At 38.3% G+C, this 16978-nt stretch overlaps 1 protein-coding gene across 1 annotated transcript in view; it reads right to left on the reverse strand.

The window, feature by feature from the left end:
- Positions 1–406: 406 nt before the first annotated feature.
- The window catches only part of UBAC2 (UBA domain containing 2), an 87524-nt gene continuing 70952 nt past the window's right edge, over positions 407–16978 (reverse strand). Inside the window, exons 8-9 of the mRNA XM_064712278.1 lie at positions 4867–4986; positions 407–1124 (exon numbers count right to left, since the gene is read on the reverse strand). Coding sequence (XP_064568348.1) covers positions 1017–1124; positions 4867–4986 — 228 coding nt within the window. The 3' untranslated portion in view covers positions 407–1016. The remainder of the gene's footprint in view (positions 1125–4866; positions 4987–16978) is intronic.

Here is a 16978-nt window from a genome sequence, read left to right on the forward strand (position 1 = left end):
CTGATGTTAATGCTCCAGTGGTCAACACAAAGTTGATCAGACAGTGAGGATTCAGCAAATGCAGGGCCATCCTCATCTCTGACACTAGAAAACTAGACTTATATGTAGAAAAGTTAGCATTTTATAATTCCTTTTAAGACAGTATGTAGCCTGCTGAAAAAACTGAAAGCAGCACATAGGACACCACATACATCCATTGTTCTAGAAGTCATCTCTGAGTTAGCCATGGAAGTCATTCACATCATTCCAGTTCTGATCTTATTGCATCATTCAATTCACCTTTATTGCTTCCAGTGAGTGTCTTCATGACCCGTATTTGAACAGCAATTCACTCTGTTTGTAAAAATTCAAATTTACAGTGGTCACTTGCCATAGCTCACCATACACACACGAATCTTCTCTCACCTTATCTGTCTATGATGTGCTGAATGACAACTTTTATTCAAAAAGAAATTTGAGAAATAAAATATTACAGGCATTAACAAAACTTTGGAAAGAATGACATAATAGTCCCATAACCCTTTATTGAGTTGAAAATTAAGTGATCTTCAAACCTCTTATTACTGTAATAAAAAATCAAGTACTGTAAAATAACATTTAAGCTAGAGAAATTAGACTTGTAAATGAAGAAAATATGATTTTTCTTGACAGGTAAATCTAGTTGTTGTAGTTGTTGGAGCTTTTTTTCCTAGTCATTAAGTCTGATAACGTCTAACAAAGATTTACAAGAAAAAACCCACCTATTTTATTTAAAAATAAATTTAGGTGATATCCAGTAACGAGTAGAAACTAAAGTTAATTTGAAAAGGATAACCAGACTAGAAACCACCAAGTGATCCAAAGGCTTGGGAACAGTTCACATCATTTCTTAACATGGCTCTGAGTCACCTGTCACGTGGAGCTGTATCTCTCTCGCTCTGCAGGCTGACCTTGGTGAGTCTGCCCAGCAGGTGGCTTTGATCCTCTCCCAGGCAGGCACAAACCCATCGGGTGAAGCTCCTTCACACACAAAACCATCAGTGCTGCAGTAGAAAATTAGTGGCTACATTTAAGTCATTATTTGAAGCCCTCAGAGCTTCTAGAGCATCTCCTCTGGAAAACCCCATTTCCATAAGTCGTGCAACCTGGAAAAGAAATGAAGTGAAATGAATGTGAATGAAATGAACACCACTTTAAAACCAGAATTTTGTTCACACTGTGTGCACATTAGTCAATAATGTCAGAAATCACTTTTCCACTGATCAAATACCTATCAGGGACAGCGTGCTTCAAAACCTTGCCACAGAGATGACTGCTTTCTACCACTTAATTCAAAGCTGATTGCAGAAAATGCCACACCTGCATTTTCCTGGCTGGTCCAATTTTGAAAGAAGAGTAAAATCTAGAGTCTGGTACCACACATGACAACTACAGTCTGACCTGGGGGCTTGCTGCTCTCAACTAGAACAGGATCTCAAGAAACCAACACTGACCAAAACACAGAATTATAGAGCAGATGAGAAAACCTATCCAGAATGCATCTTCAGCTCTTTTCCTTGAAAAGATCTACTTCTCCAGAGAGCATTTAAAAAAACCCTCAAAACTATTAATTCCAAGTGTTGGGGTTTTTTAAATAAACCTTAAAGTTAGTTTTTTAATAAACCTAAAGTAGAGGAAGTACAATACTTAAACTGGTTTAGGAAAATTCTTGGAGGGCTTCTACATATACTCAAAAAAGCAATTTTTTTTGTCAAAAACTTCTGCAAAGCAAAAATCAATGACATCTGACAGAAGAAAAACATGGAAAAGGGCACATTAAGATAGTGATTTGTTAAATCAATAACCACTTGACCAGTCCTCTTTATAATATCACATACTTGACACCTAACTTTGTGCTCTGTGTTAACAGACATTAAAAGGCAATGCAAATTTAATTTATGGTTAAATACCAACTTAAATTACATTTAAAATCTATAAGTCTCACTTTGGTATGACTGAAAGTCACAATATAACTAATTCACTTTTATAATTAATCTTCCAGAAGTGGAAAAAAGGTGTGGGAGTATTGAAGTGGAGGGAGAAGACCCATCTTCTTTGATCAGCATCGACTCCAGTTTATTGATCAAATTCGACACCTTTTATAACAGTGTTAATTCATGCATATTGCAAAATCTGAGCTCCTGATAGGCTGTAGAGAAAACTTCAGCTGCTCCTTTTGTTTACAATACCTGAAGTTAGTTTACTGAAACCAAGATCAGTGTTCTCACCATGATATGAAAAGTTCTCAAAACCTTCATATCTGTTCCCAGACCGGCCATCTGTTCCCAGGAGCAGCCAAGGACAGAACGGTCTGAGAATCTTGTTGTTTATATAAAAGGTGGCTGAGAACCTTAATTATTTACAGAATCAAGCCTGGGAAAGGCTGCTTTTTTCCCTTAGCTGAATCCCTTCATGGCCTCTTTCTTTAAGCCATGCTTGAACCAGGCTCTCCACATGGGAGGGCAGGGAATGGCATGTCAAAGTAACTGTGGCTGCTGGCAGCATAAAGATTCCTATTCCTGCTTCAAAGGGTCTCATGGCCAGACACCACGACTCTGCACCTGGAGGTCCTGGGCTACAGCAGCTGCCAGAGAGCCACTGCCACTCCTCCTCCTCTGCCAGCAGTGAGCCTGCAGCAGCAGAGTGAAGCAGGAACGCAGAGGAGGCTGTACACATTTCGAGAGGAATTTTCCCAGGGTGCAAGACCAATGTGCAGCACTAGCACTGAAAGTATTTTCAAAAGAAAGTTGCCACCAAAAGCAGCTTTTCTTTCCTCTAAGACACCTCCAGAACTTTCAGTATTTTTAGTCATCTCTGCTTTGGTGACTTCCTGAGAAATATACAAGTGCCAAGTTTGCCCAGAGGCGCAGGTCCTCCTTTTCTTAATATAAACACACCCCCACAACACATTTGAGAACAGCTACCTTGGATGTCAGAACATCAACCTTACAATCCACCGCCACGTTTTTTCGCCTTCTCATAGGGAGAGAAATGAATTGTTACTTTCAACACTTCTGCAGCAACAATTTAAGTCCAAACTCAGCTTTGTAATCTGCAACTCTTATTTTTCATCTAAGATTGTGGGTTTTTTATAAGAAAAAGGGCAGGCAGTGGAATGAAAGCTAACCACAGAAACACACTTCAGAAGTAAAGCTTTAATTGCAGTTGCCATGAATTCTAACTTTAAGAAATGGTGGATGGAATTGCAACGTTCCTATTTGCAGAAATACTCATCAAGCACCACAGGGAATAGTAATAACAAAATCCTCTTTTCATCTTTTCATATTTTAACCACAGGAAATGAATCCAGCTCCAGGAAACAGTGTATAACTGGCAACAGTAACTAAAGGTGCTAAAACCCCACAAGAAATGCAGAGATTTTTGTCCACAAGCATTGCAAATGCTCACAAACTTTAATGTGATGAACAGATGAAGCCCTTGCACTTCTGCCATTTTAAGACAACTTTTGGCATTATTAGTACAGTCTTGAAAAACCAAAGGTGCTTTAATGACTTCTTCTTTGCAGGGTGACCAGAGAGCCTTGCAAATGACAGCAATCAAGAGAGCCCTACATCCTCAATGCATCAGAAAATATAAGTGCATATTGCTTTCATAAATCTGGGCCTTGGAAAGAATCCAGACTGGCAACTATTTCATTAGTTTTGGCCCAAAAATAGAAGTCCCCATGAGCAGAATTTGCCAGTATTTAAAGGAGTAAGCCAACCCAGCAGAGAAATCTTTTGGTCCATCCCATACTGGCACTGAGTAGGCCTTCAGGACAGCCAAAACAAAGTTTCTGGGCTTTGTCTCAGAATGTGCTTTTTCATGTGGGTTTTTATTATTATTTTCTTTTTTGTTGTTGTTGTTAGTTGGGGTTTTGTTGGTTTTTTGGGAGTTTTTCTTTTTGTTGCTGTTGTTGGATTTTTTCCCCTTTCCAGATGTAGTCCTGAAGGTTTGCAGTCAAAAGTGCAGTAAAAAGTTTTGAACATTTTGAACACAATCTAACATCCAATCAAAGCTAGAAATCAGATCATAGAAAAGACTTGTGTTTGGGAGAAGCTCAGCTTAAACTAAAAATCACATTGCTGCTACGAAGTGTTGACTTACCTCCTTATAAAAAAGGAAAAAGGGAAAGAAACATAATCTTGTTCAAACGCAGCAGAGACCTTAAACTATAAAATGGCCAATAAAGCTAACTGCAGATAGGCTACAACCTGGTGAACTTGACTGCAAGCAATAAATTCTGAATGCAGGAATAACACTAATCTTAAATTCTTCAATTTCTAAGTAAATAATCATCTCTTTTGAGAATAAAACTATCAGAAAAAAGTCTAGAAGTGTAAATCTATACTTGATAGAAAGGACACAATCTTGTATGTGGCATCAGTATGAAGAATTAGTTGACCACATTATGGAGGGAAACATCCAAGTTTTAGCCCAAGTGTGTTTTGCATAACATTTTTATTAAAAAAACCCCCAAAATTACTGAATTGGAAACTTAAGCTGGGGACTTTGAAGATGATTTCTACATGATAAATAATGAAATTCATTTATCATTCTTCTTTCTTTGAAACACTTCTTATATGAGATTTGAATAGTTTCCACTACTGAAACCATCAACAGCTTTAAATACAAAATACAAGCAGTAACACATAAAAGTAGAAACTCTCAAGGGGCCCTGTAACTCTGGTTTTGATAGTAATGACAATATGCTGTCTCTGTATTGCAACCATTACCTTATATGCTCATTTTTGCTGCATGGAGAAACTGTGTAAACAGATGATAAAAAATTAGTAGAGATTAATTCCTAACCATTTAAAATACCATTTTAAAATAGAAAGTGTTTACCTGCTCTTCAGAAACCTCAGTAGGTGGAGGTATGCCTTGTTCAGATGGGTGATCTTGATAATTTGCGTTATGTCTATGACGTAGAGGAGGAAACAGTCTATTCCAGTTAATCATCCCGCCCTGAAAGCAGACACCACTGTCAGTCTTTGCAAAAAGAACTACAAATGCTTCAAACAAAAAATCATCTGTACCACATTATATCAAAGCAGATGTTTAAGTGAAGTACTTTATTTTAAAGGACAAAAACTGCTGTAGTCTCCTGTGAAGCAAAAACTGGACTGGTTACTTCTTTACTTGTTAATGGAAGTAATCACTGCAAAGTAAGGAAAAGAAGGAGGAAAGGATGTTTCAGATCCATTTGGATAGATTTGTTTAGCACAGTGCTAGGTTTCTGAGGCTGAAAGACAGCTGTCTTTACTAACAGGGGTTGTCCTGGCAAGAGGGGCAACAGCAGGTCCTGCAAGTACTTTACAAAATTGCTGCTGAAGTTAACGAAGGAAAAAGAGTACAAGAAATAAGTAAGGGAAAAAAGCAAAAGCGGCTTCTCAGTGCATCAGTAAAATTACATCAGGAAACAGAATAAACCCAAACTTCAGGACACCTGGGACTTTCATGCAAGTGACTACTTCTGTGACACCAGTGTGACTTGCAGACCCACCACATTTACCTAACTTCTGTGTATAAAATATTGTTGCAAAACCTGGCCATGTTCCAGTGCCAAAACATCTTGTAACTGCATAGTAATAATGCAAATAGACAGCAGTAACATAGGTCTGGTGCAAATCACAGAACTGAAACTTCCTCTTAACAACCAAACTTCAATCTTGTAATAGCAAGGTATTTGGAACATAAAGAAGAAATACTAAAATACAAGCTTTATAATTGTCCAGAAATAATTAATCCTCATTTCATTAGCTAAAATCAACATTTTGGAACGGATTTTGTATCACACAAAGCCTATAGATCCCATAAGCAGGTAACAATCTCTTTTCTATAGTTGAAACATTTTTTGCAGTCTGTCAGTCTGTGTTGTCCTTTCCCTCCTCCCCTGCTCTCCCTGTTACTATGGAGAAGATCCCCCTCCCTTTCTGTATATATAGGACATGGCCTTCCTTCCTCTAGTTGCTCTATTTTAGTTCTATAACGTTGTTTCTCAGAAGGCCTTCCTCTTAGGAGAGCTTTTTCTTTTCTTCCCTCAGAGTGCTCTTCCTGCCTTTATGTATCCTTAGAGCATTAAATACCCTCTGCTCAATCAGATCAGCAACAGCTAAATGCGCTCACAAAAAAAAAATATTTAGCATTCCTGCCCTTTCCTTTGTTTCCTTCCGTTCTGTCCAGAGGAGACTCAACCAGCCCAGACACCACAGGGGGCAGTACAATGGCACACTTAAAAAAAGCATTTGAAGAGTCATGAGACTTGAAACATCAGCTTGAGAAATATTCCAGTCCCTTCTATACTAGAGTACATTTTTCCTTGTGAAGATGTGAAATAGCCAGAAGCCATCGCCCATTTTCAAGACATAGATCCCACTGTTAGTGAATTTGAATTTTAGAAGTATGTGTCTACATTTCCCATACTGTATAAAATATTTGCTTAGCATTCATGAGGTTTTGATCAAAGAATTCTGTGTAAGTCTCATGTTAGTCAAACAGCACAGTGTAGTAAAAAGGAGAACTGGTTTGGTGCATCAGCCTAAGGAGAAAGAGGGATCAGATCTTCTACTGACACCACTGCACTCCCTTGTGGTCTTGGGGAATCGCCTCCTGTACTTCCCCACATATAATTTCCCATAACTAAGAATTACTTTGAGTTTGAACTTTGAACTTTGAATTTCTCAGAGTCTACTAAGCTCTACAGTTCAGTGAGAGCACTGCACTAATGCTGCTTTACCTGTTTTTACTATTTAGAGATGACTTGAGAAGAAAGTAATGCTGCCACAAATCATTCACACTGAATTGGTAAAAATACTAACAGGACTATGACACATCCCTTTGAGGCACCATAAGTCATACACAATAATGTATATCAAATACAAAATCTACAATATACCTTAATTTGCCTTTATCTCAGTGTACCTGAAGACCAAAATAAATGTACCTTTCCAGCAGTGCCCTGAGCTTCAATACTGAGCTTCAATACTGAGCTATTCCAGTTTGGTTTTGCATCCTCTCTGTCCTGGGCTCTCTCACCTAATGCTACAGACTTGTCTACTTCCTTACCTTAAGCTTACAATACAGTTTGCATTAACATACACAGAATTCATTCGTTTCAATAAGAACTGCCATTTCCTTACAAATATTTTCTTACAACTATTTAGTTTTGAAGGTTTACAGCAGATACCTTAATAAATTACAGATGTTGACTGAAGCATTCAAAAGAGTTTCATGTGAAGACCTCTTCCCAGAGAAAACAGACTAGACCAATTAGATCAAAATCAAGTATTTCAATAACCTTTGGAAACTGTGGTAAACATAATGTATCAGCTCTTAGCTATATTAATGGGAGGGAAATATCCAACATTATTGGTATGTGAACACTGATGGTTATGATTAACCCTGACATTGTGATGCACAACTCATCTGTGTAGTCTTTTAAACTTCACCAAAATCGGGTGCATTAGGATCATTTATCTTAACTGAAAGAAAATTGTTTCCCTTCACAGTCTTGCTTCTAATTAGATGACACACATCCACAAGGTCAGGCTCAAAAGAGCAGGGATTCAAGGAACTGCAGCAGGCACTATGGGACTGGTAATGTGGTCAGCCTCATAAAGGTAAGGGAAAACTGGGAAGTGCAGCAAATGTCTTAAATCCACAGGAGGCTGAGATCAAGGCTCACAGTATGGATGGTGACTGTGCAAAGACCGTCAGACAACCTTAACTATCACAGCAGAAACATGAAGATCTGTTCTAAACTGAGCCATACCAAGCACCAAATAATGTCTTAACATAAATAATGTCTTGACATCAAGTAAGTATCACAAATTCCAGTTCAAAAATGCACAGAAGGAGATTTCCAAACCAATATTCATTCTTGCCTTACAGAAATTATTTTGCAGACCTCCCCTTCATAATTTCATTATCATTTCTGTTGCACAGTGGTTTTACACTGTGCCACCAGACTTACTTGTGAGAAGTCAAGAAGATTTCACATGAAGATATCCAGTCTGATTAATTTATGTAAGTGATGCTTCTAAACCATCTGAGACTCCCTCCTGGGAAATCAGCAAACTGTATTTAAGCATTTCACACCACACTTGACCCTCAGCACCAACACTCAACAGCACAGGGGAGCTCACACCAATCTTCCCACTCTCCACAGAAGCCTTGTCCCAGATAACAGAGCTCTCTGGAGTGGTCCAAAACACTAAGTAGTGGGGATGCTCCAGGGTCAACTACGGAAGCTCCTTTTCTGAGCAGCACTTTCAGTGATAACACTTTCAGTGTGCCAGTCTACTCCATTTAGTGAAATGCAGGCAGTTCTTCTGTGATTCCTGTTGGCAGTTTGTTATAAAAAGAATTAAGTTCAACTCTACATGGTTTGGGGGCTGAGACTTAACATGACCCAGGACTAGGTCAGGAGGATGCCTCAAGCCCCTTACATCCAGAGCTAGATTCTACAACTAATAGACTTAGGATATCTTGCACTGAGATTATCTTAGGCAATATTTTTCTTGGTCCTGATCTTTGGTGTTGGGGAGCAGCCAGTGCAGGTGTTCCGCTAGAGAATGTGGAGCATTGAAAAATTCTAGACCATGATTCATAAAAATGCTGTGCACAATTTGGTGCCTGGGCCCTTATCTCTGTTCCCAGCTTAGTCTTTGACATGTCATCAGGAGAAAGATTTGACAAAAGCACTGCTTCATTAATTATTTGACTAGAAGGGTGACAAGACAAGCCTAAGAAAGGTCTGTAAGACTTTCTTCCCCCTTTAATCCAATGCTGTAATTTTTTAGAAAAAGTCAGAAGTCTCCTTTTGTTTAGCAGCACAGACTGGGTGAATCAGTTGATTTTAAGTTCTTTGTTACTGCCTGATAGGAGACAAACATACCAAGGAAGTAATTTTACTGGTCTCTAATAAATCACTATTGGAAATGGATTAGGAGAACAGTGGTGATGTTGAAACTTCTGTTACAGGACGACAACAAACTCATCATAAGTTTAGATGACCCAAGAATGAGATTTACAAATTGAGTGAACTAAAGAAATGGGGAAAACAGCAGCTCTTCATTACAGAGAAGGTTTTAAGGAAATGCCATATTGATGATTTACTCCTGGACAGCTGCCAAGTCTTTACGTACAGAAGCTGTGCCTTCTGAAGTCACATCCTTGATTTTGTTTTTCTTTTTTAAAATTTGGGTTGTTGTTTTTTTCTTTTAATGGTGCCTGGGATAATTCTGTTTACAGGAAAGAAGTATCCTCCTTTCCTGCAGAATAAGGAAGAAATATCTAGAACTAGCAAATGTCTCTGATTGTACAGCCTGCTAAAACCTGGCTATGCCACTTCTTTTCAGAGAATCTCCTTCTCTGTTTTGAAAAACAGGTCAACCTGTTTCCCATATACACACCTGCCATGGCATATTTTGTAAAAACACTTCTTATCCAAAGCTTCACAAATTGAAGTGTAGAATTATGGACAATTAACAAATATCCAGTTATGCAGCCTTCAGATATGCACATATTTTAATTACATTAATTTCAAAAGAAATTAAAGGCCTTTTAAAAATCCTCTTGAAAGTGATGCACGTGGTTAAGATATTTTGATAATGTTATCTCCTGTAGATGGTTAATGCCAACTTGCCATCTACTTGCACAAACAGGAAGAACCTCCTGATAGGTCACATTCACCTTTTCTTAACCACAGTGAGAAAAAAGAAAAAGGAAATTGCTTTGCATTTCACCTTTTAAAGTTACATTTGTAAAATATTCCACTCTGTATAGAAGCCTTTACTTGATAAAGATATAAATACCGTGTTATTTTTTTTTTCATATAAAGCTTCAAAACAAAATTTACTGAAAATAAGAAACACTGACTTGCTTTTCTGGCATAAATTTTTCAACAATGCATTGACTCCAAAGTCCCTATACTGAAGATATAAATAAACAAATAATAAAAAGCCTAGCCTTGGATGACATGATATCTGCTGCCCTAAACATTGCATAAGAGAGAAAAATGGTGAAATTTCCAGCACGCTTACTCAAAGTCTAGCCTATCTCTTTTTGTGACAATAAAACTCTTCTGTTTTTTGGTTGTTTGGGGAGAATTTTTTTGGTGTTTTGTTTTCTTCTTACTTTAATAACTTCCTTCTTTTAAAAGGGGGTAGAAACATAACAGTATTAATGTTGTAAGTGTTGTTTTTAACAACAGAAAGAATTTTTCACCAAGTAAAGCACTCCAGCAATTTCTAATGATATTCTAATTTCCTGAAAATTTATCCTACAGACCAGTCTATTCAGCCAAAAGGCTCTGTCTCCAGCTCTTAGTTTCTGCATCCTGAACTTTGATGCCTACATTGTCCCTGAGGAGCTCATATGTCACACAAGTTCAGAAATCCACATGTGGTCTTTTCTGAAGCCTGATCAGCTATTTCCTTTGAAATCTAGAAGGAACATCTTAATCTGGCTTCTGAAGCTGCCTGAGAGACAATGGAAGGGATTTCATGCACTGGCATGACACTGGGAGTGTCCAGTGTTCCAGCTGCTGAAAGCAGGTCCACCAGCATGAGCATGGAGTCTGTACTTGAGGAAATAACTTTAGCTCTGTATTAGACATTTTGCACAAAACAGAGTCAGTTTTAATCCTTACCCCATGGCTCTCTGGATCTGGACTTGTGACACTGAACTGCTATTGAAGCATGATCATTAGATAATTCTTCACTCATCTCCTATGCAAAAACCTTTTCAAAGAGTAATAAGGAATAAGAAGAGACTGGAATCAAAGTGAGAAATCAGAGTTCCAAAATTGTTTTGATTTAACAAGCTGAGATAAACTCTTGGCATAAAGGAAACTCAAACCTAAATCCTCAAAAATACTACATAATCATACAAATACTACATAATGTAAATATACATCCCTTAGTAAATAAAAGACTAGTCTGTAATGACATAGGGAAAAAAACAGATCAGCATCCCATTCTGGGATGTGAAGGTTCAAGTTCTGTCTTAGCTGCAAATAGGATTAGCTTCCATTTATTAACATCTCAAAGTCAATATTAAAGGTGTCCACACTTTGCACCTGTGGCACCTCTTAAGGTATCTGTCCTGATTTCAGCTGGGACAGAGTAAATTTCTTCTCAGCAGCTAGTGACAGGTAGTGCTGTGTTTTGGATTCAGTACAATGTTGGTAACACACTGATATTTGGGGGGTTGCTAAGCTGTATTTATCTTAAGTCAAGGACTAATTTTTGTGTGGCTCATGCTCTGCCAGTGAGGAGGTACACAAAAAAAGGCTGGAAGGTTGCATAGCTGGGACAGGTGAGCTGAGCAGGACAAAAGGACATTTCACACCACAGAATACTATGCCCAGGATATACAACTGTGTGAGTTAACCAAAAGGAGGGCTGATCCAGGTTAGGGAATGGGGTTCGGTCTCTGTCAGCCAGTGGTGAGCAATTGTATTGTGCATCACATATTTGTGGGTTTAAAAAAATTATTATTATTTTTATTATTATTACTACTACTGTATTTTACTTTGTTTCAATTATTACACTGTTCTTATCTCAACCTAGTTTTGATTCTCCTCACCCCTCCACCAGGGTGGCAGGCAGAGGTGAGAGTGGCTGTGTGGTGCTTCGTTGCTGGCTGGGCTTAAGCCACCACGGCAGCATGTTAAGGAACAAGGGCGGAACCAGCTCACACTTGTTATGTGCAAGTATCAGAGTTCAAACCAGAACACCCACATATTAAGGAGGACCATGTACTATCTGAACCACAGGCTTCTTTTTCACTACATACTATGGAAAATGGAAGAAGAAATTAGCCATCTGGAAGAATGGCACTCTGGAAGAAGAAATTGGCCATCAAGTCTCTCTAAGTGCACACTGGAAGGACAACAGAAGCAGACCTGGCATCCAGTAACTGACTGCCCCAAAACAGATGCCTTATTTGCACCATGTTCATTAGAAATGAAGGGACAGGTACACCTAAAAAATCCCCTGCCTTCTGTAAACAGAACTTGATTCAACAACAGTGGATTAAATACTCTGGAAATGTCTGGGGCAATTTGGTATCTCATATGCTTTTTATAAAAAAATTGCCTCTAGTTAAATTGCCAGAGGAAAGAAATACAGACCAATCACATAGAAGAATAAAAATACTCTATTTTCCAAACAATTTACTTGCTTTGAAATAAAACAGTGTTTTGCCTTATGAAATTGTCCAATCAATGCTTCCCTAGAGGAAGCTGATTACAAATATTAAACCAAATTCAAAGGCTGTAGCTCAAAAGCTGAGTCAAAATGAAAGAGAATTTCATCATTCCAGTCCAAGAGAAAAAAGGATTGTTCAATATATGAGCAGGGTGTTACCAATGAGCAGGAGATAGAGAAACTCAATCCTGTGATTGTGACAGCTGGCTGTTAATGAGACACACTCAGCTTATTCTAGTTGTACTAGTGTCTGCTGGCTCTAGTTCTGTCAACTTGTGGAATTGCCAACTTCCATAAACAAGACAGAAATCTGAAGTTTCTGTGGTAGTCTGTAGAGGAAATAGTCATGAATTGTTCATTACTGGGAAATTCAACAGGAAATTCAACATATTTAATTTCACACCTAGAATCCATTAAAGAAGTCATACAGCAAAATAATCCGGAATGTCTAGATAGCAGTGGGTTATCAGCTGCTGCAAATACATTGCTGAAATGAAACTATTAAAAACCAGAGTTCAGGCATGCCAACATCAGCAGCATATGCAGTTTTTACACCCCATACACTCTTGATATAAATACAAGTTTATTTTTCAACGCAAAGAAAATAGTTTTAAACAACTACAGAGAATAACCAAGGCTTGAAAAATGCCAGAAGAGCATAACAAAGCAAAGGATGAGTTTAAGACACACAGGTCTGAAGGAAAAGGTATTGTTCTCTCTACAAAAATGGAAACTGTCTGTTATTTCAAAATGTGTCCACGTGTGTACACTGGCATGCAGAGGAAGGGAAGAATGATAGAATACTGAGTCTAAATTTAGCCACAGTGATTACTGCTGCAGCATACAGGCGTCATTCATGGGCTGAAATGAATCTCTAAATCACTCACTGCTTAACAGAATTCATTAAAAATATGATGTCAAATCCTGTGCACACATTTCCCTGGAGTCTAGGCATAAAAGCTTTTTTATCCTATTGGTACCCTACATATCACTGTCTTTGGAGTTTATGCAAGTGTTGCTAAAGGCAGTTTCTATTAAAATATGTCACAAAATCCCAAAGAAGCCTTAGTAACACAGACTGAATGGAATGGAAACCAAATTAGAGAAAAGACTTGGTGTGACACTTGGCTGAAAGTCTCACCCATTTATTCAGATAAAGCAGTCTGGTAGTTTCCTTCCTGACAATGATACACACATTTGTGGAACAAAATGGAAAAGCTGCTTCCATCTGAGGTCCTGGCTGTGACAACAAGGGGTTTTGTGGACTTGGCAATGTATAAAGGTTGCAAAAGGTCTTCATGGTTCAAAATATCTGTTGGAAGGACTTCTTGCTGGTACTCAGACTTGTGAAGTGATTCAAGAAAACTCCATTGAATTGCCATCTCAGTACCAGTAGAAAAGCTAAAAAATATGCCTGGATCTAGCTCTTCACTTTAAGAAAGCAGAATTGGACTGTCTAGGAGTATATTCACTGGGGAATTTCTTTTCTACCCTCCTGAATGAGGATAACATTCCTGAGGAAGAATTTTTGAGCCAGGAAAACCTTTGCTCCATTAATCTATTTTTTTCCAAGGTCAGGAGTTTATTGCTTAGATATAACCAGAAGGTAAATTACCAATCTAGACACACAGTCCTTAGTTGACAAAATCTGAAACTTGCAAATTGTTCAGGATATGAGGCTCCCCATAATAATGCAGATACTAAGTGTGCCTACCCACAGAACATCTCTCCTGTGTCCCAGGAGAAAGACATTTAATGAACAAACAATTAGAGGAAGTCCCTTTGTTATAGAAGTCTGGTCTTTGCAAGCAGCAGAATCTCATATATGATGAAGATGAGATATACATATGAGATACCATGTGGTATGAACCTAGGAGATTCTGCCCTCAGTGAAAATTAATGGCAGCTGGAAGAGAAGAACAAGAATACAGGAGGGAAAAGACAGCATAAGCTTGAAGTGGCCAACAGGGTAGATAGAGAGGTAGTGAAATGAAGATTTTCATGTATGGCTGTAGGCTTGTTACAGTCTGGAGCAACCTGGTGAAGCTCTTCCCTGATACAAGACACTTAAGAGAATTAAAGAGGAAGGCAATATGATGTCCTTAACATGCTCAGCAAAAATGCTCTGCAGATCCAAAACCCATTCTTTCAAGACAAAGGGACTGAGGTTGATACACCGCCCATCCCGAATGGGCACAGCAAGGAGTGCTCCAAGGAGTTGTACTTAATGCCAACACAAGGTGCTCCCCACCTTTTTGCAACCTTCCACCACCTCCCTATAACAGTCTGCAGTGACATCAGAGTAGCCAATACCACCTAGGCACAATATCTTCCCTATCTATTCACAGTTTGGGTCTCTGCCAGCCTCCCTCCACGTTCTCAATGGGAAGTGAAAGTCAAGTTGACGCCCTGATACTCACACTGGTGCACAGATGCTGCAGTTGCTTCCCTTTTCCCACCAGTGTTTTATTTGGGTTACAATAAAGATAAACTTTAGAAAAATGCTGAGAAATAAAAGAGACCTAAAAATAGAAACATCAGGAGAGGAAGACCAACTTTTATCAATATTACAGTAGCAAAAGGATAAAATAGCAAATGATTACTGGTGGTCAGACATGACAGGAGAGAACTTCCCCAAAGTGAAGAAGCATTTTATATAGGAGCAAATACAAAGTATGGGAAACAAGAGAGATGAAGGTGAAGAGGTGACAAAAATGTAGGAAGAAAATGGCACAGTGGGGAATGAAAATGTGACAGTGATATGAAGGGGAATAGAAGATCAGATAATGGGAAAAAAAGAAAAACATAACAAACTATTTACAAAGTAGGATAGACAAAAGAGTGTGAAAGAAAATAACTACAAAAGCAAAGTTTAAAAAGCAGCAAAAAAATTGCAAGCTGGTATTTTCAGTAAATGAGTACATATGGCACACATTTTATTCTACTGCCTTTAAAGGTGAATGTTGGTGATGCTATGTAATTCATTTGGGGCAAGATTGTAATTTCTCAGCAATATCCACAGAAGCAAATAAAGAACACAGTAAGATCTAGAAGTTTTCTAGATGAACACTACCACGTGTTTAAGAGCTGTATCCACAGCAACTAGAAACAAACACAAAACCAGTCACCATTTAACCACACTCCCCTGAGAAACTATCAACATAACAGCTTCTAGCAACATATTCAGACACAGTGCCAGCAGAATATTTAAGAGCTAAAATGAGGTACATCGAGTAATGAACTTGGTGGGTTTACTTTCAAATTCTACCACACACTCAATCCACTCATTGAATTCAAGGGTGTTTGACAACTCATCACTCACACACACAGTTCCATGCTTCAGGTTCCTCCAGACCAGAAGAGTTCAGCTAGAAAAAGACTGGGAATGGTAAAGCTCAAAGAATTGCCAGCAAAGAAATTCTGGGGTTACTGTTTCTTGCTTTTTCTTTTTTGCAGAAAGCATTCAAAGTGAATTCTGCTTTGGATAGAAGTGTTTAATGAACAGCAGGGAAAAAAAAGATAAAATTATTTACATCTCAGTATCATACAGGTATACTCTAAACAACTTTTGAGAAAGGCATTGCCCCCAGTTTCTTCCCTTCCCCTACCCCCCCGCCCCCACTTTTTTTTTTATTTAAACTTTTATTGTTGGTTTGCATAACCTGTCAGGCTCATGTTCTTCAGAATTTCTTATGAAGACTCAAATAGTAAACTTCCTTATAAATAGATGCTTATAAAAATTATCTATTTAAGAGAAGAGCCTCCCTTATGAGAGTCTGCTAAAAGTGCCCAGACAATGGAGCCCCATTAGAAGCACTGACGCTCTCCTTCCACAATGCTACCAACATCCAAGGAAACTGCACTGTCTCATGTCTCAAACAGATTAACTGAAGAGTAAAGAAGTGGGAGGAATGAGCAGAGCACCTTCCCAAGGGGCAGCTGAACAAAATTCTTACATTATAGCATAGTGAAGAAAGTTAAAGTTCACTTCCCGCACCAAGCAAAGCAGAAAGTGTGAGAGAAAATGTTAATTTATCTCACCTATGGCTCACTACCTACAGACAGCATATTGGGACAACAGAAATCCACACAACATTTACCCAGAATATAATTCAAAGCCTGTTTTGATGACTGACATGTACTTCGCAGCTTTCATTATTTTAAATTTCACAAAAAAAAACTATCTAAGAAACTGAGCTGCATTCTTTATAGCTTCACTCCCACAGGTAAAATTATCATCTAAATTCTTTTCATCTCTAGCATGATCTCTTCCACTCCACTGTCTTCAAATTACACCTTGCCAAATTTCTAAAGGCCCAAGTACACCAACCCAGAAAATGGTTTTCAACTTTTCAAATATTATTTTGAGAGGAAAATAGTCTGTTTTTCATTATTACCACTGCACATTTGTGAGTGATGCTTTTTCCGATTTAGCTGATGACCAGTAAATTCTGTGAATGAGTCAATAAAAAACATCAGGTGGGTCAAAAGCTTTCATGACAACCTTTTCTGCAGAGCCTCTATGGAACATTCATACATTGATCCTATAGCCTTCTGATCACGGGTTTCACAGATTAGCACTACCAGTTAAATAAATGCTGTGCTCAAGTTAAAGGCTAAACATGAAGGTAACTTGAAAGTGTTTCAGCAACTTGTAAAGGGAAGCGTCTTACTGATGTTCAAACAGTGTTCCTACATTTTAGTCAAACCCCTCCACCTTTTTAAAGAATTCTATTTGAAGTCAA

This window comes from Zonotrichia leucophrys, chromosome 1 (assembly GCF_028769735.1).
Source record: "Zonotrichia leucophrys gambelii isolate GWCS_2022_RI chromosome 1, RI_Zleu_2.0, whole genome shotgun sequence".
In the NCBI taxonomy this organism is placed as follows: domain Eukaryota; kingdom Metazoa; phylum Chordata; class Aves; order Passeriformes; family Passerellidae; genus Zonotrichia; species Zonotrichia leucophrys.